This window comes from Leuciscus leuciscus, assembly GCF_965113295.1.
Source record: "Leuciscus leuciscus genome assembly, chromosome: 17".
Lineage (NCBI taxonomy): Eukaryota > Metazoa > Chordata > Actinopteri > Cypriniformes > Leuciscidae > Leuciscus > Leuciscus leuciscus.
Window position 1 is genome coordinate 36,519,685 of NC_138741.1, and position 26,473 is coordinate 36,546,157.

Consider the following 26,473-nt stretch of genomic DNA (forward strand, 5'->3'; position numbering starts at 1 on the left):
TTCCCGTCAGTGTGTCGTTAATACACACCAGTGACTCTTTAGAAACGCTGGATTGAATAGGCAGGACACCGCTAACGTAGTTAACAACAGCATTGACAAAAGCATCGAAAAGTGTGCGAAATCTGCAGCACTGGTGAATTAGATCAGGCCAGCAGTTTGGGAAGAGCACAATATACATTATATATGACAAATAACATACAGTCGATTATAAAAATGATTAACACATACCAGTGATTCTGCAGAAACGCTGAATTGAAGGCAGGACACCAGCAGCAGACAGACACGTGACCGCCGAGGAGCTGAAGTCTCAAACTGCGCATGCGTTCAGGGTTCAAACTGCGCACGCGCTAACAAAACATGCGAACTTCAATGAAAACTAAAACGATTTAGTTATAGATTTAGTTTGAACAACAAAACATTGTACGTTTTCATCATTTAAGTAATGAATTTGTTGAATCAACTTAGTATGATGCATGAACACTTCCAATAAAAATATCTCAGTTCATTTTACTGTTTTATGTTTATTTGGAGAACTGTCAGTAAGTTGGCTTTTTTTATTGTGAAATATTCTTACACTTAAAAATATCTGTTTTCTGTTTTAATATTATTTAAAATGTCATTCATTCCTGTTATCAAAGCTGAATTTTCAGCATCATTACTCAGTCTTCAGTTTTACATGATCCTTCAGAAATCAAATTCAAAGAATAGAAGAATTTTATCCAAAGCGACTTACAAATGAGAACAATAGAAGCAGTTAAACTAACAATAGGACAACAATATGCAAGTGCTGTGACCCTTGCCGGTTTAATCTAACGCAGTACATGTACTTTTATATTTTATTTGTTATAAATAGATCTAGAATAGAAGAGAAAGTGTGAGTATTAATGGATCAAGTGTTGCTGAAAAAGATGTGTCTTCAGCCGTTTCTTGAAAATGTCCACGGCCTCAGCAGCTCTGACTGAGTTAGGCAGATCATTCCTCCAGCAGGATCAGTCCAGGTGAAGGTCCGTGGAAGTGATTTTGTGCCTCTTTGAGATCATGGACCCACAAGACGACGTTCACTTGCAGAGCAAATTTAGCAAGTTTATAGTTAACTGGGTACTAGTAATTGTGAACAATTTTAATAGAGAATTCAACAAAAATTTGGATTTCTTCTTTTTTTATATATATATATTTCAATTTCTTTAGAAGAAACAGCACTGCATTGAATACATAAAAAAACAATAAACAACAACAAAAAAACAACAACAATAACTGACTCCTCAACAAGTAAGAAAAAACTGTACATAGTTCTTAAGAAACTTGTTGTTCTTACTGTTATCAATGAGTTCAAGAGATTTTACAATAAGGGAAATCTCAGCAATAAAGACATCAAATCTAGGCAAAGTCTTGAGAAATTTGTTTTTGTGAATAAAAAAAACAATGAAACACAAAAAAATTAACAACATTATCAATAGCATAGTCACTCCCAGAAAAATAGAGGAATATATTCTTCAATGAAAAGTTGAAATCACATTTGATAAAGTGAGAAAGATAACAACCCAAGCTCTCCCAAAGAGGCTTAACCTGATTACAGTGGTGGAATAAATGAAGCAAAGTTTCTTCCTCAACTTTACAAAATACACACAGGTCAGAGAGATCAACAAATGAGGCAATTTGTGAGTTGGTTGGGTAACGTTAAACATTATGAAGAATCTTAAAGTGTACCTCTCTACTTTTATTGGACATACAGTATTTCTCTGAGAGTAACCACGCCCTCTTCCAGTGAATACTGTCAAAAAAATTATTCCACAAAAAATTACATCGAGGGGATGTGTAAACTGTGTACTGTAACAATAGCTTTATAAGTTTACTATTAAATTTTTTTATCAATAAGGCTAACTCCATCCAATAAAAGTTTGGCCATAATTGTTTTTCTCTCAAATTTGGATTTCTTCACCACTACTACTAACTGGTTTGATGACGCATTAGTGATACTGAAAGCTGATTGGCCTTGATGGTTATATATGCGGAAATGGGCAAATTTAATTAATCTAGAGTTTAAGATGATGTCCGATTTAATCTCCCTTGTGCCTTTTTATGTGCATTTTCCATGGATTTTAATAATAAAACTGGTTTGAAACAAAGAATCTCATATTAAAGAAAACATTAAATGTGTAACTATTTAATAAATCAGATTCGATGTGCGCGTGCATGCGTATACTGCCGATATTTACACTTGAACCAATCGCTATCTGTGCGCGCATATGAGTGATTTGAATTTTAGTTGCTATGGCGACGCATTTTATGAATCAATCTGCAATCTGCATGTATATTTACACTTGAACATATCGCAGTCTGTCGATTGAGAGACGAGGCGAATTGACAGACTTTTTGCAGAGAAATTTCTATGCAAATCTTGAGACTTTGAAGCTGTTTTCTGGATTTCTGAGAGGAGACTTTTATTCTAGAAGGACATCGGGAGGATATATCCTTTTTATAGAGTTATATTTTTGAAAGCATCATATAATTTCCGAGAATACTATTATTTGATTGTTCTTTTCTAATTTTAGAAGGAGTTTATTTAATTGTTTGTTTTATTATTTATTATTTATTTTTAGGGGAGTATTTCTGAGGAGATTTGTATTGTATTGTATTGTATTGTATTGTATTTTGTGTTGTATTTTGTATAGTTTTTATTTCAGTTTGCAGGAGAACGTCGACGGCTCACATGATGGGCGAAAGAGGAGGTGAGTGCTTTAATTTTTCATTTATGGTTTATGGTATGATGTTGTACAATGACTGACTACATTAATGTGAAGAACCCATTTGATCACATTTATTTGATTCCTTGCATGTGAAATAAACTTTTGAATTTGAGTAACTGAAGTAAAAATTGGACCTGATGAAGCGGGAGCAAAACAAATAACACGCTCCAGGTGGAGTTAGAAGCTCGGGTTTTTTTCTAAAACCACCTTATTTATGTTGTTCTGTCGGATTATAGTGTCGATTACACTGAATATGATCAAAAATTTTTTGCCGACGGCAGCTTTAAAGGGACCAAAATAAAGTGAAACCAAAGTAACAATTTGATGTGACCACTGACATTGATTATTAATATTATAAAAAATATATAAAACAAAAACAGTTTTTGATGTCTGAAATGTTCCATCCTCTGCTTCACAGATTCTTCTCCGGGCATCACGTCATCCTCAGGTTCGTTCCTGTCTGAGGTCCCTGTCGAGAGGAGGTGTAGAGAGTCTTCCTCAGGTTCGTTCCTCTCTGAGGTCCATGTCTGGGGGGAATATGTGTTTTTTGCCAGAGTGTTTCTGGGATTTGGCCGAGCTAGATGTACGTTCTATGTTGCCTTGTTCAGTAAAGGTTCACCAGATTACGAACGTCTCCTCATGTTATTCAAATATATTACAATCCTCAGGTTCGTTCCTGTCTGAGGTCCCTGTCGAGAGGAGGTGTAGAGAGTCATCCTCAGGTTCGTTCCTCTCTGAGGTCCATGTCGAGAGGAGGTGTAGAGAGTCATCCTCAGGTTCGTTCCTCTCTGAGGTCCATGTCGAGAGGAGGTGTAGAGAGCCGTTGAGTCTGAGCAGCCGAGGCTCGTACAGCGTCGAGTGGAGGTGGAGTGCCGATGGATTGGAGAGCCCAAACCAACAGGGTTTGTCCAGTTCCGACAGCCTCGAAGGGTTTCTGTGTCCTCCGCTGCCGGGTCAAGTTCCTGTCGAGCCAACAGAGACTTCAGATGGCCGAACTGCTAAGGGTGCCGTGGAGGCTTCTCCAGTGAACAAGAGCTCAAAAGGTGAGATATTTTAAAATATTTGAATTGGACATTCATCTAACATTTTCAGAACATTCCGAGAACCTTCAAAAGTAACGTTCCCATAATGCAAAATTATAAAATAGAATGTTCCTTTAACCAAGATAGAACATTTTTGAAACGTTGAAAAAACTGGACGTTTTGAACGTTCAGGGAACATTTAGAAATAATGTTTCCTTAATTGAATGGGAATGTAAGCTAAACGCTCTCAATAAGGCATGAACTTGATGGCACTTGCGCTGTCTGACACACACCAGAAACACACACACAGAAAGCCGCTTCTCGACAGCATACGATCCAGAAAATAATTATATTTCACCACTTATTGCTCTTGAATTGTCAAAATGGCTGTCGTGCCGAGCATTACAGAGTCGGTTATGTCATAAATAAGACATTGCTATGCATTTAATAAAAGTCAATGTTTAATATAATATAAATATATTGTAAGATATGGCCCATATGATCTTTGCCATTACCAGAACTGAGCCACACATGTGCCAGAGTTGGCCAAATGAAGCCTGGAAATGTATGTTTTCTTTTTAATAAAAGATCAGATAAAATAAGAAAATGAACTTTATCGTTGACACGGAATCACCAGGCTCCGCCCTCGTAATCGAGATAATTGTGAAATAAAATGACTATTAATATTGTGAAATAAGATGTTGGGACATTTATGCAGGCATTAAGCAGAAGTCAGGGGGATAGCGTGAACAATTCCCATTACTTTAGATTTGTAACATTACAGATAAGAATTTAACAGTAAAATGTAAGTTATGTCATTGCTTAATTTGACGTCAGAGATGTGTCTAATAGTTGTTTTCAATTGTTTTTTCTTCATTTCAGAAAAAGCTCCAGAACGCAGGAAGAGGGAAATAGCTGGTTGTTTCCTCCGGCTCTGGAAGGCTTTGAAGTGTGTGTTCTGCTGCTGTTCCTGTAGTGTTGTGGATGTTGTGGAGGCTTTTGTTCCTGATCCTGAACCATCATCACCCGCTCCAGATCACTCCGGCGTCAAGCCAAATCATGGTAAATCATTATTTCTCCAACATTATTTTCAACAGTATTATCTTGGTTTCCACTCAAAATAAGGCTTGTTTTTTAGAGAATATTAATATAATTTCCCCCATTATAATATTATTTTCTCGACCAGCACTGGATCTAGCAAGCTAATAATTGTCTCATATTTTTCTGTTTGTTTTTCAGAGTCCTTTGAGTCTCTCTATAACGTGGGAAAGATGATTGGATCCGGAGGATTTGGCAAGGTGTACCTGGGAACACGCAAATTTGATGGCAAAAAGGTAAATCTTACTTAATTGTACAAACATTTTGCTCTTGCAAAACACATTTAAAACAATTTACAGATGGTTTAATACTCAGTGCAAGATCAGGCGCTAGAATACTGTTACTGTTATTGAAACTGGGATTTTTTTTTTTTTGCAGGTTGCCATCAAGCGGATGCGCAAGATTCACAACGATCGTTATCTTAATATTGTAAGTTGTCCAAAAGCTGAATGTGTATTGAGTTGTTTAAGTGCAGATTACTGTAGTTAATACACCCGTAGGAAGCATTAGGTGTAAATGTGATCAACAAATAAGCCTAGAGGCACCAAATAACTTTGAGCTGAAAAGGCTCTTTTGAACGGATCTAAAAAGATCAAAGAAAAGTACATTTCAAAATGATGTTTTCTTCAGATTTTTACCCAACTAACCTTCGGTCTGCTACTTCTCTCTAGCCTGGGAATCCCGAACCTCTCGTTACAGAAGTGGCGCTGCTGATGATGATGAGGCAAGAACCTATAAGCCCCTTCGTCATACGACTATACGAGTGGTTTGAAGATCCTAGAGATTTCACTCTGGTTATGGAGTATCCCGAACCCTGCGAGAGCTTGCTGGACTTCATCACTCGTAATCATCAAGTGTTTGAAACAACAGCACGGGTCATCATGAGACAGGCTGTGCTGGTGTAGTACCCTCACCGCCTGATGAGGGGAGATATATGTATATATTAATACAGGACACGGAGCTGCTGCTGCTTCACTTAGAGTCTGTATTGTTTTTTTATACAATGTAAAACAGTTCAATCACTCTTATGTCAATCAATGACAGCGCATCATTTCAGTAATCACAAAATATAGAACAGAACTACATATACAGTATTTTCCCTTTACTGCTGTGTCTACAGATTAAGCATTATGTACTATGAGATATTGATATTCACTGATAACATTTATGACATTTTCCATGTGAATAAATCCTAAAAATGTGTTCATGTTTGCCAGAATTATTCTTTCTGATACACTTTTTAGTACAGACACTCATTTTCACAGTTATTTGGCACTTACAACTTACTCATTGTATTATTTCACCAAAACACGTTATTTGTGGACTTTACTCTAATATTGCGTATTTTCTCTGAGACCGCACAGTCTCCATCACTAGCATGGAAATGTGTAACTAGCACGCGTGACGCAGCACACAGACGTGACTTGAAGCGAACTTTTACATGTCCGTAATAACAGTAAACTTAAACACTTTAAACAATGTAGTTAACATTTCTTAAACTCTTACATGTCAAAAAACATACTCTCATTGCTTTTATGTAATTCATACCTGATGAGGGGAGATATATGTATATATTAATACAGGACACGGAGCTGCTGCTGCTTCACTTATCAGAGTCTGTATTGTTTGAGCAGCGCGCGCGCGCGCGCGCCCCCTCCTCAAGCAGGCGAACACCTCCCAAAGGAAAAGCAATCAAATAATCGAACGATTGAGCAGGGAACATTAATCAACGAAATAAACACATTTAAGGAATAAATTCTCTTGTCATCCATATATCTTACATATAACATATTTACTACTATTTATCTACTTAATGATTTACAATTATGTATCTACTTTTGTAACCACCACACTCTCCCCCTCAAAATAAGATGTCGTCCCGACATCATTGTTTAAGTAATCTCCAAAAACATTCTCACTAGTTCCTTATTCCTGTCTGCCTCGCTGCCTGCTGTGAGTGTGTTTGCTTCGGTGCTGTAAGCTCCGTCTATAGCCTCGTATTTCCTTGTTTTGAACCATCATTTAGGCCTACTACAATTTCTAGTTGTTTATACTACTACTAAATACAGCTTACCCAACATCTCAGATTAACCTGACATCGCTAGCTTCCGTTACTACTAGCACAACACGCTAGTAATTCGCTAGGCTGTTAACGCGCCACCCGTGCGCTCAGCTATTTTTATTTATTTATTTTCTCTCGCGCGCTCGCGCCTTTGAGTTCAGAAAAGCTCAGGTGAGTAAGAATCACTCAACAAACACGGTGAGTAATGTCTTGTCTGTTATTATCATGCGTCGCGTCTGAATGCGTTGTTGTTTTTGGAGCTCTATCGATTTGAATTATAATTCTTGATTTTTCTCTTTAAACTCGCTTACAACGAACATTTCAGGTTTAGACCAAGACTTTCTCCGACCCTCCCGGTTTTCGAGTTATCCACACAAAACCGCTTCTCCCCTCTACGCGAAACAGAACGCGATGCTGTGATCATCGGCGATTCCATCGTTCGGCACGTACACGCTACGTTAGGTAAAAGTAAGGTGCACAGTCACTGCTTTCCCGGTGCTCGTGTTTCTGAAATCGCTGCACGCGTTCCCGAGATCCTGAACGGTGACGAGCGCGTCGGAACTGTGGTCCTGCACGCAGGAGTGAACGACATCAGGCTGCGCCAGACGGAGATTCTGAAGAAAGACTTCAGGAATCTAATCGATACGGTACGCAGCACATCGCCTGAAACAACGATCATTGTGTCAGGACCGCTTCCCACGTACCGATTAGGGCATGAAAAGTTCAGCAGATTATTTGCGCTAAATGAATGGTTAATGTCATGGTGCAATGAGCAGAAACTGCTCTTTGTAAATAATTGGAATCTGTTTTGGGAGCGTCCTAGGCTTTTCCGTGCTGATGGCTTACACCCAAGCAGATTCGGAGCGGATCTTCTGTCAGATAACATCTCCAAAATGTTAAATACCCTTTGACTAGTAACCAAAAGTCCAAATCATAGTCTCTGCTGCACCAATTTAACAGATATAAATACTAGTGTAGAACATTGCATAGAAACCGTGTCTATTCCTCGTTTAGTGAGATCAAATAATAAATCTACTGCAGGATCTAGGAAAAATCTAATTGTTATTAAAACAGAAAATGTTGCTATTAGTAAACAAAAACTATTTTTAAAGCTAGGTCTTCTAAACATTAGATCACTCACACCTAAGGCAGTTATTGTAAATGAAATAGTCACAGATAATAGCTTCGATGTACTTTGCCTTACTGAAACCTGGCTTAAACCAAATGATTATTTCGGTATTAATGAGTCTACTCCTCCTGGATACTGTTATAAGCATGAGCCCCGTCTGATTGGTCGTGGCGGAGGTGTTGCAACCATTTATAGAGATCAGGGCTCTCAAGTTTTACCAAAAGCTCGGAGTGAGATCACATGCGGTTAGGGGAGGAGCCCTAATGGAGCCCCGCCCCCATATGTCCCCGCCCCCCAATTTTACCCATTGTTCATAATTAACCAGCCCAAATTGAAATTATAACAATTGGTAAATCTGATAAATGACAGAGCAATTCATCACATCAAATATACTCTTTAATGTTATATTTCAAAATGACAAATAAGTTATACAAAAATTACAAAAATATAACAAATTGCTCCAAACAGTTTGGAAAAACAAATCTTTTTGCATTTTGAATGTGTCTAGTCAAAATGGTATAATTATTTATTGTGTGGTGCATGGGACATTGTGAACAAATGACATATTAGAGTATTATTAAGGTGTGTGTGTGTGTGTGTGTGTACACAAGAGTACACACTCCAGCTTATGAAATGTGTTTTGTGTTTGAAAAATACAAATGCAATGGCAATGATTAATGTATGTTTTGACAGGATATAAAATATTACCCAGAGCACTCTGCTTTAATACATGTAGCCTTAATGTAACTAGAAAGACTATTAATACAGTATAATATATAATTTAAAATAAAATAAACAAATTTAAATGTATTTAAAATAAAATGAAGAAATACATCTTCATTCCTTCCCATACCCACTAACATTCCCTTAGTTTAAGAAAACGTAAGCTAGCCAAACTGAGCCAAAGCTTCTGGCCTGGTTGCAGAGTAGTTGTAGAGTTTTTGACTGCATCAATAATAATGTAAACGATGGGCAATATATTAAATGTTCTAGCCTAAAAATGTTAGACGAGCTTTCTTCCAACTTACCTTCTCCATCACGACGTGTGTTCGCGCGATGTTGTTGGTTACCTAGTAACGAACGTACGGTGGCCGAGAATGTTCCGTCAACTTCCGTGTGTTCGCGCATCTGTGTTGCCTTGTAATGAACGCAATCTGGCCGAGATACGTGCTGGCGGCAGGAAACTTCACTTTGTGTGCCTGCGCCTCGTATACAACGTTATATATAAAGCTCGCAGGACAACTTGGTTGGCCTTGCCTTTTCAGCGTGAGAAATACACGGTGTGGCGTGTGAGCGTGTGAACTGGTTGAATTGCGTGTGTCTCACGCCCAATGCGTGAGACTTGAGAGCCCTGAGAGATATTCTAAATGTTACTCAGAAAACGGGTTATACGTTTATTTCATTTGAAGTACTTGTACTAAATGTTACGCTCTTAGATGTTAGAAAAACATCCCTATTATCTCTAGCCTTGGCTACCGTATATAGACCGCCAGGGCCTTACGCTGATTTCCTAAAAGAGTTTGCAGATTTTCTCTCAGACCTATTAGTCAATGTCGATAAAGCATTAATTGTTGGAGATTTTAACATACACGTAGATAATCCAAATGATGCGTTAGGAGCTGCGTTTACAGATTTATTAAATTCATTTGGGGTCAAGCAAAACGTCACCGGACCAACACTTCGTCTTAATCATACACTCGATTTAATTATATCACATGGAACCGATCCAACCGATATAGATATCATTCCACAAAGTGATGAAGTCACTGATCACTACATGGTAACTTGCATATTACGTACTGCTGTAATATGTCATGCGGCGTCGCGTTATCAACCAGGCAGAACAATCCTCCCATCCACCATAGATAATTTCTCAAATTGCTTATCTAATCTGTCTCAGCTGCTGCCTGAACCCAAACAAACAGATGAACTAGAAGAACTAACTAGCACTATGAGCACCATTCTCTCTAGAACATTGGATGTGGTTGCACCTATTAAATTAAAAAAGGTCAGAGAGAAAAATAAAGCACCATGGTATAACAATACTACGCATGTTTTAAAGAGAGAAACCCGTATTTTAGAGCGTAAATGGAAACAAACTAATTTAGAGGTCTTTAGAATCGCGTGGAAAGACAGTATGTCACGTTATAAAAAGGCCCTAAAAGCGGCCAGGGCTGAGCACCTCCGCAAACTAATAGAAAACAACCAAAACAATCCAAGGTTTTTATTTAACACCGTGGCTAGACTAACAAATAAACAGACGTCACCCGAACAAAATATCCCGTTACAGTTCAGTAGTAATGATTTCATGAACTTCTTCACTGAGAAAATAGAAAGCATCAGAACCACAATAGTAAACGTTCAATCTTCAATCGCGCCTTATAATTCAGCTTCAATTATCACCCCGCAAGAACAATTACAGTGCTTTACAACTATAGAACAAAAAGAGTTAAATAAACTTATCACTTCATCTAAAACAACAACATGTCTATTAGATCCTATACCAACTAAACTACTGAAAGAAGTGTTACCTGTAGTGGAAGAGCCTCTCCTCAATATTATTAACTCGTCTTTATCTTTAGGTCATGTTCCAAGAACATTTAAACTGGCAGTTATAAAACCTCTCATTAAGAAACCACAATTAGATCATAATAATCTAGCAAATTATAGACCCATTTCAAATCTTCCATTTATGTCTAAAATATTAGAAAAAGTGGTGTCCGCTCAACTGGGCTGTTTCTTGCAACAAAATGATATCTATGAAAAGTTTCAGTCTGGATTCAGACCGCATCATAGCACTGAAACTGCGCTCGTTAAAATCACAAATGATTTACTTTTAGCTTCTGACCAAGGCTGTATCTCAATACTAGTTTTACTTGATCTTAGTGCTGCGTTCGACACTATAGATCACACATTACTCTTAGATCGACTACAAAATTATACTGGTGTTCAAGGACAAGCACTAAGCTGGTTCAAATCATACCTATCTGACCGCTACCATTTTGTCTATTTAAATGGAGAAAAATCGATCATAACTCCAGTAAACTATGGAGTGCCGCAGGGATCTGTGTTAGGCCCTCTGTTATTCTCAATATATATGATGCCACTTGGAAATATTATAAGGAAACATGGAATTAGTTTCCATTGCTATGCTGATGACACTCAAATATATATTTCATCACGGCCGGATGAAAACGCTAAATTTTCCAAATTGACAGAGTGTGTTAAAGATATAAAAGATTGGATGACGCGTAATTTTCTTTTATTAAATCCAGACAAGACAGAGATAAAACTTATCGGTTCAAAAAACCGCCCACAAAACCTCGCACAATACAACTTTAACATCATAGGATGTCCTGTTACTTTATCCTCTACAGTAAAAGACCTGGGTGTTATACTCGATTGCAACCTGTCTTTTGAAAATCATCTTTCATATGTTACAAAAACAGCCTTTTTCCACCTTAGAAACATTGCTAAGCTACGTAATATGCTATCAGTTTCTGATGCAGAAAAGTTAGTTCATGCATTCATGACCTCGAGACTAGATTACTGTAATGCTTTATTAGCTGGTTGTCCTGCATCCTCAATAAACAAGCTACAGTTAGTCCAAAATGCCGCCGCTAGAGTTCTTACGAGATCAAGAAAATATGATCATATAACACCGATTTTATCATCATTGCATTGGTTACCTATAAAGCTCCGTATTAATTATAAGATATTGCTACTGACTTATAAAGCCCTAAACGGCTTAGCTCCAGTCTATTTAACGGATCTTCTATCACCCTATAATCCATCGCGCTCTTTAAGATCACTAAATTCAAGGCTTTTGGTCATACCTAGGATATCCAGAACCACCAAAGGAGGGAGAGCTTTTTCACATTTGGCTCCAAAACTCTGGAATAGTCTTCCTGATACTGTTCGTTGCTCAGACTCGCTCTCCCAGTTTAAAACTAGATTAAAGTCGCATCTCTTCAGCCAGGCATTCATTTAATCCTACAGTTCAAACTACAATCCGGCCTCTAGCTCATAAATGCCAGAGGAGAACTGGCCCCCGACTGAGCCTGGGTTCTCCCAAGGTTTTTTTTTCTCCATTAGGTCACCTGATGGAGTTTTAGGACACCATTAGGTCACTTGATGGAGTTTTTCGGTTCCTTGCCACTGTTGCCTTTGGCTTGCTCAGTTGGGGATATTTTGGGGATATTTAATGTAAATAACCCTCAGTTATTTGATTTAGTTTTGGGTATTAATATATTATTCTGATATTATCGTAATACTATATTTCTTAATATTAGTTTAATATTCTTAATATTGTGTTTATTATATTTTGGAAGTTTACTTTGCACTCTTAGTTATTTAACCTATAGAGACCTTTATTTTGAAAGGCGGCTTGCCGGAAAGGCTAACAGATCGCTTGCGCACAGAGAGCGCGCACACATTCAGATTGCTGACGGACGGAGACACGGAACCATGCGGTCACGGATTCACGGATCTGAATTCTAGTTTTAGGGTCACCTTTAAGTGAATTTAGGCATCTAGTCGCTGTTTGGTTTTATTTAATTTTATTTTATTTTTGTGTCTGTTGTTTAGCACCTGGTTGGAAAGGAGTACAAGGTATACATCATGTATATTTATGCATTTGTATAATGTTACATAACATATCCTGTCTTTAAGAATGTTTTTATATGTTTTGTTTGATTTGAGTAATTTAAGTTGTTTATGGTAAATGTTAGTACTAATTTCGTAATTTTGTTGCTATATCGACTACTGTTTTGTTTCATCTATATGTACGTGAATTATTTACAAATTCCAATAATGTTAATTTATCTGTTTTAGCTCTTACGGTGTTGTGAAGGTGTTGTGAAGGTGTTCTGATGGCATTGTGAAGGCATTATGGACAATAAACCGACAACATCAGTGAGAGAGCAAATTTCTTTTATTCAACCGGGCTGCTACAGTAAGAGCTTTTCCTATTGATTCCATTTGCTGATGTAAATGATGACAGATCAAGGATCCAAGTCGTGCACTCCTGTGAAAGAAATGGAAGCATTAAAAATCCTACCTTCTCAAAGCAGAGATTCTGAAGATGAGATAGATGAACATTCTGATGGTGTAAAAACAGATGAAGTACGTCGATCTGGTCGTGCACGAATTCCAACAGAAAAGATGCTCGCATATCAAAGAGAGGAGTCACAAAAGGCAGAGAGAAGGCTCATGCACGCATATGAGCAATGGAAAGCTGAGGCTCGAAAGGCAAGAGGGCAGCTGAAAACAGACATTCCTGAGAGTCAGCTAGCAACACTTATAGACACATTGGAAAATGAAAGAGACAATGTAATGAATGCATACATGAGAGTTTGCAGTTATGTTACTCCTACTGATACAAGAAGACGAATTGATGCTTGTGACGCTGTGACGAAGGATATAGTAAAGATTGCTTATGAGAGGATCTCAGGTGTTGATGGAGACCTAGACGGTGAAAGAGTAAGAGGGCGTCTTCGTGAATTACTTGATCGAGATTATGCTCGCTCCGTCTATGGTTCTACGGTCTCGCGTATCAGCTCCAAGTCAAGTACACCCATAAGTCAACCTTCACTGAATTCCATACTGATGGCTAAACGAATAGAGGCAGAAGCAGAGCTTGCAGCAAAGGAAGCAGAATATGCAACAATATTGGAGGAAAAGGAACAAAAGGAAAGAATACAACTTCTAGAAGAAAGGCAAAGAAGAGAACTTGATGCTCAAAGGAGTGAGTTTGAAAGATTACACGCGGTCAAGGAGGTAAGAGCAGCTAGAGCCAGACTAGAAGTGTATGACAAGGAAGAAATAATTTCCTCTGCTAATCAAAATCACGAGCTGCAGCAACCTGTAAGCATTCCTACACAAGAACCTGTGTATTCATCCTCAATTAAGCCAACACTCAATGAAAAAACATCATCGCCAACTCTCAATGCTGATGTGTCTTACCTTGCACAGGCTGTTCAAGACAGTATAACGCTGAACAGACTTCCTATGCCAGAGCCTACAGTCTTCAGTGGTGACCCCATTCACTTTATTGAATGGAAGGCTTCTTTTCAATCACTCATCGACAAAAGACATATCTCCTCAGCAGACAAGTTATACTACTTGAAGAAGTATGTCACTGGTTCCGCTCGGAAAACTCTAGAAGGGATGTTTTACAGAAATGATGAGGAAGCTTACAAGGACGCATGGAAAAGACTTCAGGATCGCTATGGACAGCCGTTCATTGTACAAAGAGCATTCCGAGAGAAACTTGCATGCTGGCCCAGAATACAGCCCAAGGACGCTGAAGGACTCAGAAATTTCTCAGATTTCCTGAATGCATGTAAAGATGCTATGCCTCATGTTAAGGGACTGGAAATATTGAATGATTGTGAGGAAAACAGAAAACTCGTCAGTAAACTTCCTGATTGGGCGGCTGCCCGCTGGAATCGTCAAGCTACGCAAACACTGAGTGAGACTCAAGATTTCCCACCTTTCCATGATTTCGCTAACTTCATGTCAGTTGAGGCCGAGGTAGCCTGCAACCCAGTCACTTCCTTCTATGCTCTTCACACTTCTGAAGCTAATAAGGAGAAACATAACCTCAAGGTTAGTAAGAACAAAGCTAATGTCTTCCACACAAAGATAATCACACAATATGAGAATCCGAAGCACACTAGTAAAGTCTCTAAACCATGTCTGTTCTGTCGAAACGGTGAACATCAGATTCATGATTGCTCTAAATTCTCTGCAAAGTCTCTTGAAGAGCGGCGACAATTCATAAAGGATACTAAGCTGTGCTACGGATGTTTGAAGCTCGGTCACAGTGCCAGAGACTGTCGTTCCAGACATAGCTGTGATACCTGCAAGGGAAGACATCCTACCTGCTTACACGATGACAGCTTCGAAAGAAGGGTGAAGTCCTCCCCTGCCCAAAGCCCTGAGAACACACACGAAAGGGTTGTGACGACGTCTTTAAGTGTAGAATCTGGATGCACATCTGCTAACACCTCAATGATTGTGCCAGTGTGGTTGTCCTCACAAAATGACCCAGCCTCTGAGAAACTCGTCTATGCTCTGTTAGACACACAAAGCGACACGGTCTTCGTCGAATATGCAGTAAGCCAAAGTCTAAAGGTTGACTCATGCCCAGTGACACTTAGGCTCACTACCATGGTTGGAAGAGATTCGTTGATATCAAGTGAAAGAGTTTCCGGTCTTCGAGTCAGAGGTTTTAATTCTACGGTAATTCTAGAACTTCCCCCTGCATACACTAAGGAATGTATCCCTGTGGATCGCGCCCATATCCCTACCAGTGAGACTGCCAGGTGTTGGAAACATCTTGCTCCTCTGGCAGACAGAATTCCCCTGCTTCAAGACTGTGAAGTTGGTCTATTATTGGGATATAATTGTCCCAGAGCTTTAGCACCCAGGGAAGTGATTCTTGGAGCTGACAATGAGCCATATGCTGTTCGCACGGATCTCGGATGGAGCATCGTGGGCCCTTCCTTGACACATTATGAGTCACAAAGCGGTGTTAGCATGTGTCACAGAGTATCTATTAAGGAGATCCCTTCTGTAACGCCAGCTGACGTTATCAAAGTGCTGGAGTCAGATTTCAAGGATACTAAAGAAAACTCAAGAGTGGTGTCTCAAGAGGACATTATGTTCTTGAATAAACTGGAAGAAAACATCAAAATGAACGAAGACAGCCATTTAGAAATGCCCCTTCCATTCAAGAAAAGACCCTATCTTCCAGATAATGAGCCTCTTGCTGTCATGAGACTTCAACATCTAAAGCGGAGATTAATTAAGGACCAGGAATACAGAGAGCATTATGTGAAGTTCATGGAAGACGTAATAGAGAATGGTGATGCAGAGAGAGTCATTGATGAAGGAAAGAAAGGAGAAAAATGGTACATCCCTCATCACGGGGTGTATCACTCGAAGAAGCCAGGGAAATTACGCGTAGTCTTCGACTGCTCTGCCAGATACAAGGGGTCCAGCTTGAACGATCATCTACTTACAGGCCCTGACCTGATGAACAACCTGATTGGAATTCTTTTGCGGTTCAGACGGTATCCAGTGGCCTTGACGTGTGATATTGAGAGGATGTTTCACCAGTTCCATGTTGACGAAGCAGATCGAGATTACTTACGATTTCTATGGTGGAGAAATGGAGATTTCGACTCACAGCCTCAAACATTTCGCATGAGAGTACATCTATTCGGTGCCTCGTCGTCTCCTGGATGCGCTAACTACGGACTGAAACATCTTGCAAGAGAAGGTGAACATCTGTACCCCCTAGGTTCACAATTCATTATGCGAGATTTCTACATGGATGATGGAGTCTCCAGTGTTGAATGTGTAGAGAAGGCCATCCAGTCGGCGCGAGAAGCTCGCCAGGTTTGCGCACTAGGAGGTTTAAGATTGCATAAGTTTGTGTCCAACAACAAGGCAGTTTTGGAGAGCATACCACCCTCTGAGTGTGCTGTGGATGTTACAGCTGTCGATCTGTCCCTCACTGACCAGCCTTTGGAAAGAGCCTTGGGCATTTACTGGCAACTGGAACATGATAACTTCAGATTTCGTGTCAACCTAAGGGACCAGCCAGCAACCCGTAGAGGCATACTGTCTATAGTGGCCTCATTGTTCGACCCCCTAGGGTTTCTTGCACCATTCTTGCTCAAAGGAAAGGCTGTTCTGCAAGAAATGTGCAGAAATGGCGTGGGCTGGGATGATCCTTTACCTGATAGTTTGCGACCAAGGTGGGAGCATTGGAAGGCCGATCTTGAAAACTTAGAGAAGATCAAGGTGCCTCGTTGTATTGTGCCTGCTGGATTTCAGAGAATCACAAAGAGAGAAATTCATCACTTCTCAGACGCCAGCACAAGAGGATATGGCCAGTGCTCATACCTTAGGCTTGAGAACGAACAAGGTGACGTCCATTGTGCTTTGCTCATGGCAAAATCTAGAGTAGCCCCACTTAAGGTCACTACAATCCCTCGGTTAGAGTTGACCGCTGCGGTTGTGTCAGTTGCAGTGAATGATTTGTTAAAGGAAGAAATGAACCTTGCAGATGCAGAGGCATATTTCTGGACTGACTCTCAGGTGGTGTTAGGCTATATAAACAACGAAGCTCGCCACTTCCACACGTTCGTCGCAAATCGAGTTCAGAGAATTCATCACAGTACAACTCCTTAACAGTGGCGATACATTCCCTCAGATGAAAATCCAGCCGACTATGCATCACGAGGTATGAGTGTCAATGATCTTGTCACTTCCAGCTGGTTCAGAGGACCGAATGTCTTGTGGGAAAGGCAAATGGCTCCCCCTGTGGATGTTAACACACAACTTCCAATTGGAGACCCAGAGGTCAAGAAGGCTCAGTCACTAAACACGCAAACGGTACAGTATTCCTGCTTATCCAACCGTCTCACAAAGTTGTCCTCATGGTCCAAAGTCATCCAAGCAGTTGCACGTCTACTTCGTAGAGTCAGGAAGGACAAGTCAAATGACCACAGTACAGTGGCAGAACGTGAGGATGCTAAGTGCATCATCATCAAGGACTTACAGAGTCAGATGTATGCAGAAGAGATAGCCTTACTCCGTAAGGGCAAGCAACTCCCACGCAACAACAGGCTATGCAATCTAGACGCCTTTGTCGACCACGACGGATTGCTCAAGGTGGGAGGAAGGCTTTGTAATTCTTCTGTCCCTAACTCCATTAAATATCCAGTAATCATTCCAAAGGAACACCATCTTACAAAACTTCTGATCGCTGATTGTCATGAAAAAACTGAACATCAAGGAAAAGGCTTAACTATAAATGAGATCAGATCAAGAGGATTTTGGATAACGGGAGTAAATAGGACTGTAGCCTCCTTTGTACGACGGTGTGTGAGATGTCGTAAACTTCGCAGACCCACAGAAGAGCAAAAAATGGCCAGCCTGCCCTCAGAGCGTATAGATCCATCTCCTCCATTCACGTACTGCGGAATGGATGTTTTTGGTCCATTCATCACCAGACAAGGCCGTAAATCGTACAAGAGGTATGGACTTCTCTTTACCTGTTTCTGTTGCAGAGCCGTCCATGTTGAGATGCTGGATGACATGTCCACGGACGCCTTTATCAACGGCCTGCGTTGTTTCATCGCTATCAGAGGAGCAGTTCGTCAAATAAGGTGCGACCAAGGCAGTAATTTCATTGGAGCTAAAAATGAGTTTGCTAAGGCCATGAAAGAGATTGACACCAATCATCTGGTAGCGTTCTTAGCAGAAAAACAATGTGACTTTGTCTTCAACGCACCCCATTCAAGTCACACAGGAGGAGTTTGGGAGAGACAGATTAGAACTGTGAGAAGTGTTCTTCATGCCACTCTGTCCTTAGCTTCTGGAAGGCTTGATGATTCTTCCCTTCGGACCTTCTTCTATGAGGCTATGGCCATTGTAAATAGCCGACCGCTCACAGTAGACAATCTGAATGATCCTAAAAGTCCTGAGCCCCTTACCCCAAATCACTTGCTCACTTTGAAAACTACCCAAGCTCTACCACCCCCTGGCAAGTTTGTTAGAGAAGACGTATATGCTCGCAAGAGATGGCGCCATGTCCAATACTTAGCGGAGCAATTTTGGGGCCGTTGGCAGAAGGAGTATGTGTCTAACATTGCAACCAGACAATGCTGGCTTACACCAAGAAGGAACATGCAAGTTGGAGATATAGTCTTGGAGAAGGCAGACGATCTGCCCAGGAATGAGTGGCGCTTGGCAGAAGTTATTGAGACTGTAGTTGGCAAGGATGGCTTGGTAAGAAGAGTGAAGATACGTTTTGGAGACAAAAAACTGGGGAAGGATGGTAAACGTCTGAACAAGCCTTCAATAGTTGATCGCCCAGTGCAGAAGCTGGTCCTGCTGCTAGAAGCAGCCTGAACTTCCTGACATATCCTTTGATTTATGCAGTTCATAGTAGAATATGTTTGTTTTTCTTTTACATCTAGCCTTAAACATGGGTAATTCATTTTAGAAATCATTCATGATTAAAGTTTGAGATTTGTAGTCACTCATGATTTGGTGGGAGTGTAAATAACCCTCAGTTATTTGATTTAGTTTTGGGTATTAATATATTATTCTGATATTATCGTAATACTATATTTCTTAATATTAGTTTAATATTCTTAATATTGTGTTTATTATATTTTGGAAGTTTACTTTGCACTCTTAGTTATTTAACCTATAGAGACCTTTATTTTGAAAGGCGGCTTGCCGGAAAGGCTAACAGATCGCTTGCGCACAGAGAGCGCGCACACATTCAGATTGCTGACGGACGGAGACACGGAACCATGCGGTCACGGATTCACGGATCTGAATTCTAGTTTTAGGGTCACCTTTAAGTGAATTTAGGCATCTAGTCGCTGTTTGGTTTTATTTTATTTTATTTTATTTTTGTGTCTGTTGTTTAGCACCTGGTTGGAAAGGAGTACAAGGTATACATCATGTATATTTATGCATTTGTATAATGTTACATAACATATCCTGTCTTTAAGAATGTTTTTATATGTTTTGTTTGATTTGAGTAATTTAAGTTGTTTATGGTAAATGTTAGTACTAATTTCGTAATTTTGTTGCTATATCGACTACTGTTTTGTTTCATCTATATGTACGTGAATTATTTACAAATTCCAATAATGTTAATTGATCTGTTTTAGCTCTTACAGTGTTGTGAAGGTGTTGTGAAGGTGTTCTGATGGCATTGTGAAGGCATTATGGACAATAAACCGACAACATCAGTGAGAGAGCAAATTTCTTTTATTCAACCGGGCTGCTACATTTAATTTAATTTTATCAATCAATAAATTCCTCTTGAAACAAACTTTGTTGTATATTATTTTAATTTAATACTGTGAAGCTGCTTTGATACAATCTGTATTGTGAAAAGCGCTATACAAATAAACTTGACTTGACTTGACTTAATCAGTTAGGCTACAGCAATGCTCAATTTACAATATTTAACTCCACCCAGCAGTTGTTTTACGTAACATCAGATTTCACAACACTGTTACCAACATTTTCTTGCACAACATTCTTTTTTTTTCACAAGCAATCATTTGACCATACAAGAGTCCATATTACTTAATAGTCCAGAGGCACTTGTTCGTAAAAGTCCCATGGTTTAGTGTCAAAAAAGAAAGTTCTTTTAACACCACAGAGTCTCTTTTAGGGGTGAAAAACAGTCCATTAATTTGCCCCGGCAAAAATGGCAGAAAGTCCTTAAAGCAAGAAAAAAGATTCAAAAAGTGTCAACAAGAAAGTCTCAAAGTGACTCAAAGTGTCCACAGTTTCAAGACCGCACAACAGTCCATTTTCTTAATATTTGGTAACAGTCCATTGTTTATCTGTTTGCTCTTTTTTTTTTGTTTTTTTTTTGTTTCACACTATGGGCAATAAACAGTCTCTGGGTAGTGTGGTGTATAGCGGTACTTCACCTTCAACACAGACCATTCTGTAACTAGTGACGTGGGGGTTTCATGTGGTAGTGCATTTCAGAGTTAATAGCACATATATGAGGGCTGGGGGTAACAAAGTGGCGTTGCTAACCAGGGTGTCGCAGCAGTCATTCCACTAGAGGCATAGTGTGGGTAATGGTCATTTCCCACCATTCGCACATTGTAGCATGATGGGACCCCAAAATTGTCATATGTAAACTTTTTGGGTGGCCGTCGCTTCCTCCTGGTGAATTGGTGCTCGTTGTCCTCCTCTGAGGTCCTGTACCTGGACTCAAGCGCTCCAGTTGTTTCGTCAACAGGTAAGTCTCGTTCCATTAGATCCACAGCTGGTTCGTTTTCATGACACTCTTGTCTTATTACAGGTGCAAGGGCTGGCTCTTGAAGATTTATTTCTGACTTGACCGAAGGTGACTGTGGGCATGGTTCTGACACTGGAAAGCTAGATAGCGGCTTACAAGGTAACGGATCCCTGTTTCCTAGGATATCACTGCTTTCTTGTGGTCTATTCTCATAAGGCTCCACTCTGAAGTAGTACTCATCCTCTTCACTTTCATTATCACACTCTGGCTCACTTTCTCTCTCTCTTGTGGGCTGAGTTCTGCTTTTTCTTGGTTGATGTCCTTGCTTTGGTTTGACACTTTGAGGTGGTGTGATGTTAAGAGGTAGATGGTCACAGGAAAGAAGAAGATTGCGATGTAAAACTCTTGATCTACCTTTACTCTGCTCAGGTTTTACTTCGTAGATTGGTGCATCATCTGCCACCTGGCGTGTGACAACGTGAACTTCATCCTCCCAGTAATTCCGCAGTTTCCCGGTCCCATCTCTTGGAGTCAGCTTCCTGGGAACAGGTCAGTACACCTCACTCGTTGGTCATAATTCCTTTTGTTTCTTTCTGCACACTTATTTGCCTGTTCTCTCGCAATCTCACAAGCTTCCTGCATTCCTTTTTTCCATCTTTCCATGTACTCACTGTAACTTTGGGAGTTATTGTCGGAGTTGAGTCCGAAGAGAGCATCGATGGGCAACTTTGGTGAGCGTCCGAACAGCAATTGGAAAGGTGAGAAACCAGTCACGTCACATCTGGTACAATTATAGGCAAAGATCAATTTGTTCAATGCATCTTTCCAATTAGCTTTTTGTCTTTCAGTCAGGGTTTTCAGCATCTGCAATAATGTCCGGTTAAATCGTTCCACCTGTCCATTACCCTGGGGGTGGAAGGGGGTGGTCCTTGAGCCGGCAACGCCGCTGTACTTTTTGAGTTGCGTGAGTAGCTGGTTTTCAAATTCTCCCCCTTGATCGTGGTGAATTCTGGATGGAAACCCAAACTTCAGGGCGAAATCATTGAATAACCGGTCAGCTACTGTTTTTGCTGATTTTGAGGTGGTGGCATAGGCCTGGGCAAATCGAGTGAAGTGGTCGACGATTACCAAAATGTACTCATAGCCCCCTTTGCATTTGTCCAGATGGAGAAAGTCAATGGACACCAATTCAAATGGGTGGGTCGTTTTGATATTTTTAAGAGGCGCTCTTGTCTCACGACAGGGCTTTTTTTGTTTGATACAGCAGCAGGTTCTAAGAACATAATTTTCAATTTCTTTCTGCATGTAGGGCCAGAAAAACCGATCCCTAATGAGGCTTGTGGTGCGATCGAGTCCCTGATGACCCATCTCATCATGCATCTGCTGAGGAGGTCTAGATCCTGTTTGTAAGTGTTCACTTATTACTCTAATGTCCTTGTCTTCCTTTTGTGCTTGTCTGATTTCCTCTTTTGACAGGGGTTTGAGGTGTCCCTCATTTTTCTCCACACTTGCCAGTACACTCTGACAGGCTAATACAAAAGTCACATCTGGATTCCCTTGGGACTCCACAGCTTGGATCACGGCTCCCACACAGTCAGGTGAAAACTGCTCAGTACATTCTCTCATCGTCGTTTCCAGATCCACTGGCATCCTGGAGAGTGAGTCAGCGTCTATGTTTTCTTTACCTGGACGGTAGTGGATGGTGAAGTGAAAATCTGCAAGCTCTGACACCCACCTACACCCGGTGGCGTTCAACTTCGCAGATGTCAGGACATAGGTCAATGGATTATTGTAAAACTGTAAAGGTTGGTGCATAGTACAGGTAGTCTCTGAAATTTTCAGTGATGGCCCATTTCAGAGCTAAGAATCTAGAATCCAACTTCCAACTGTGCAGATGGTCATTTTTCTCAGCTGCCGTCAAAGTCCGAGAACCATAGGCAATTACACATTTACATTTACATTTAGTCATTTAGCAGACGCCCTTATCCAAAGCGACTTACAAATTAGGACTAAGTTCAGCGAGTCATCATAAAGAGGCAAAAGCAACAACAACGCAGGAAGTGCTCAAAATACGAAGTTCAGGTATTATTCAGAGTAGCATAAGCCTGATAAGTGATGTTTCAAAGGGAAAGGTTTTTTTTTTTTTTTTTTCTATAAGGTTAAGTGCTCGCGGAAGAGATTGGTTTTCAGCTGTTTTTTGAATGTTGTCAGGGATTCTGCATTCCGGATGAGGGTGGGGAGAGCGTTCCACCAGCATGGAACTGTAAATGAGAATGTTCTGGAAAGTGATTTTGTGGCTTTCTGTGATGGAACCACGAGACGTTGCTCGTTGACCGATCGTAGGTGTCTGGTAGGGATGTAGACTCGTAGGAGTGAGTGAAAGTAGGAGGGAGCTGAGCCTGTGATAGTTCTGTAAGCAAGCGTCAGTGCCTTGAACTTGATGCGAGCAGCTAGAGGTAGCCAGTGCAGAGAGATGAACAGAGGAGTGACGTGGGCCCTCTTGGGCTCGTTGAAGACAAGACGAGCTGCAGCATTCTGGATCATCTGTAGGGGTTTGGTCGCACATGCTGGGAGTCCAGCCAGAAGGGCATTGCAGTAGTCAAGCCTAGAGATGACCAGGGCCTGGACGATAAGTTGTGTTGCATGCTCAGTTAGGAAAGGCCTGATCTTCCTGATGTTGTGCAGTGCAAACCTGCATGATCGAGCTGTCTTTGAAATGTGATCTGTGAAGGTCAGCTGGTCATCAAACGTTACTCCAAGATTTCTGACCGATCTTGATGGGGTGATTAATGATGACTCTAGCTGGATGGTGAAGTCGTGCTGTAGAGACGGATTGGCAGGGAGGACGAGAAGCTCAGTCTTTGCCAGGTTGAGCTGCAGGTGGTGTTCCTTCATCCATGTGGAGATGTCCGCCAGACAGCTTGAGACCCGTGCAGCTACTGTGGGATCATCTGGTTGAAAGGAGAGGAAGAGCTGTGTGTCATCAGCATAGCAGTGGTAGGAAAAACCGTGTGCCTGTATGATGTGTCCCAGTGATGTGGTGTAGATGGAGAAGAGGAGGGGACCAAGAACTGAACCCTGGGGAACCCCTGTGGTCAGCTGATGTGCTCTGGATATCTCGCCTCTCCATGCGACCTTGAAGGACCTACCTGTGAGATAGGACTCAAACCAGTGGAGTGAAGTTCCCGTGATGCCCAGTGATGAGAGGGTGGACAGAAGGATCTGATGATTCACCGTGTCGAAGGCAGCAGACAGATCCAGGAGAATGAGGACTGAAGATTTGGAAGCAGCTTTTGCGATCCGTAGGGCTTCTGTGACTGACAGTAATGCAGTCTCAGTTGAATGTCCTTTCTTGAAGCCAGATTGGTTGACATCCAGCTGGTTGTTTAGAGACAAGAAGGATGTTAGTTGGTTGAAGACAGCTCTTTCAAGTGTCTTCGCAATGAATGGTAGGAGAGAGATAGGTCTGTAATTCTCTACCAATGATGTGTTTAGCGTTGGTTTTTTGAGCAGTGGAGTAACCCGAGCCTGCTTGAATGCTGTAGGGAAGGTGCCAGTGTGGAGGGATGAGTTGATGATGTGTGTGAGTGATGGTAGAAGTGTGGGAGAGATGGCTTGTAGAAGGTGTGAGGGGATGGGGTCAAGCGTGCAGGTGGTAGGGTGACTGGAGAGGAGAAGTGTAGATACTTCTTCCTCGGTTAGCGAAGAAAAGGAGGACAGAGGGGTATTGGCTGTGGAAGGGGTCGGTCTGGGTTCCTGTGTGTGTGGAGCTGAGAACTGACTGCTGATAGCTGTTGTTTTGTTGGTGAAGAAGGTCGCAAAATCGTCAGCAGTTAAGGAGGAGGCGGGAGGTGGTGGAGGTGGACAGAGGAGAGAGTTGAATGTCTTGAAGAGTAATCGTGTGTTGGAGGAGCTGTTGATCTTGTTGTGGAAGTATGAAGATTTTGCAGCATGAACATCAACAGAAAAGGAGGAGAGGAGAGATTGATATATACTCAGGTCAGATGCGTCTTTTGATTTGTGCCATTTCCTCTCCGCTGCCCTGAGTTTGGTCCGGTGTTCCCGAAGAACCTCAGATAACCAGGGGTTAGAGGGAGTAGTGCGTGCTGGCCTGGAGGAGAGAGGGCAGATAATGTCTAGAGAAGAGATTAGAGTGGAGCATAAGGTGTCCGTTGCGGTATTCACATCCAGAGATGAGAATTGTGAGGGTGGGGGAAGAGAGGATGACACGGCAGAGGAGAGATGGGAGGGGGAAAGTGAGCGCAGGTTTCGTCTGAAAGTGACTGGTGGTGGGGGTGGGGGTGCAGGGGTAGAGAGTTGTAGACTGAAAGTAATGAGGAAATGATCTGAAACGTGGAGAGGTGTCACCAGGATGTTTTCTGTGGTGCAGTTGCGTGTGTAAACCAGGTCCAGTTGGTTGCCTGATTTGTGAGTAGCTGTGGTGATGAGTCGTTTGAGATCGAAAGAGGCTAGGAGAGAGGTGAAGTCTGTTGCATGTGGCTTTTCGAGATGAATGTTGAAGTCACCGAAGACTAGAAGTGGGGTGCCGTCCTCAGGGAAAGTGGACAGCAGCACATCCAGCTCATCTACAAAGTTACCCAGCTGACCTGGGGGGCGATAAATGACTACAATATGGATTTTAATGGGGGTTGACTCTCAGCTTGCCATTCTGCTGCTGGTATAAAACAGCTCCCAACCCTTGGTTGGACGCATCCGTATGAAGGATGAACGGTTGAGAGAAGTCGGGGAATCCCAGGATCGGAGGTTGAGTCAAGCAGTTAATCAACTTTTCTAGTATCTCCTGATGTTTTTCTGTCCACTCAATTAATTTACTTGACGGCACCACATGATTTCGTTTGTTATTTCTTACTTTGTGTCTCCCCTTTCTCTGTGGCCCAGCACCTTCGGTGTTACTTTTTAGCAGGTCATAGAGGGGACTGGCAATTCGGGAAAAGTCTTTAATGTATTGCCGATAATAGCTGAGCAGGCCCAGAATCTTGCGTAGTTCCCCCACCGTGCTTGGTGTCTGTTCCTTCAGTGCCGTTACAGCAACGGTGTCTGCGGGATCAATACGACTGCCTTCAGCTGACACAATTCTCCCCAGATATTGCACCTCTTTCTTAAAGAGCTCACATTTTCTTGGTTTTAACTTGACTCCACGGGACTGTAACCTCTGCAGTACTTTCTTCACCGCTTCCACTTGTTCATCGAAGGACTCAGTGAAGACTAGGATGTCGTCTAAGTACGGTATGCAAATTTTGTCTCTTAACCCTTCCAGGCTCTCTTCCATAAACCGTTGGAACGCTGCAGGCGCATTCATAAGGCCGAAAGGAATACGAATCCATTCGTATAGGCCCCACGGTGTTGCGAATGCAGTCAGGTACTGGCTCTCTGGGGACATGAAACCTTGGTGGTAGGCCTTCCCTTGATCTAGCAGTGAGAACCACGCATTACCTCCCAGCCCATCCAGGATATCCTGCACCCTGGGTATTGGCTGGCGATCAGGGATTGTTTTGCTGTTCAGGTCCCTGTAATCAATACATAGCCTGAGGCTACCATCCTTCTTACGGACGCAGACAATTGGGGACGAGTAAGGGGAATGAGACTTGGCCA

The 26,473-nt window shown here is 41.4% G+C and overlaps 2 protein-coding genes across 2 annotated transcripts in view; one reads left to right on the forward strand and one right to left on the reverse strand.

Annotated features, from left to right (window-relative positions):
* Window positions 1-26,150, reverse strand: part of LOC309479783 (uncharacterized protein) — a gene marked incomplete at its 5' end in the record, with an annotated part of 175,423 nt that extends 149,273 nt beyond the window's left edge. The window contains 2 exons of the mRNA XM_082143970.1: window positions 22,808-25,485; window positions 25,763-26,150. Coding sequence (XP_082000096.1) covers window positions 23,012-25,485; window positions 25,763-26,150 — 2,862 coding nt within the window. The 3' untranslated portion in view covers window positions 22,808-23,011. The remainder of the gene's footprint in view (window positions 1-22,807; window positions 25,486-25,762) is intronic.
* On the forward strand, window positions 12,273-17,262 carry LOC309479781 (uncharacterized protein; the record flags this gene model as incomplete). Its single annotated transcript, XM_082143967.1, has 2 exons — window positions 12,273-12,669; window positions 12,892-17,262. The coding sequence occupies exon 2, from the start codon at window positions 13,051-13,053 to the stop codon at window positions 17,260-17,262; it is 4,212 nt and encodes a 1,403-aa protein (XP_082000093.1). The 5' UTR covers window positions 12,273-12,669; window positions 12,892-13,050.
* Window positions 26,151-26,473: the final 323 nt, after the last annotated feature.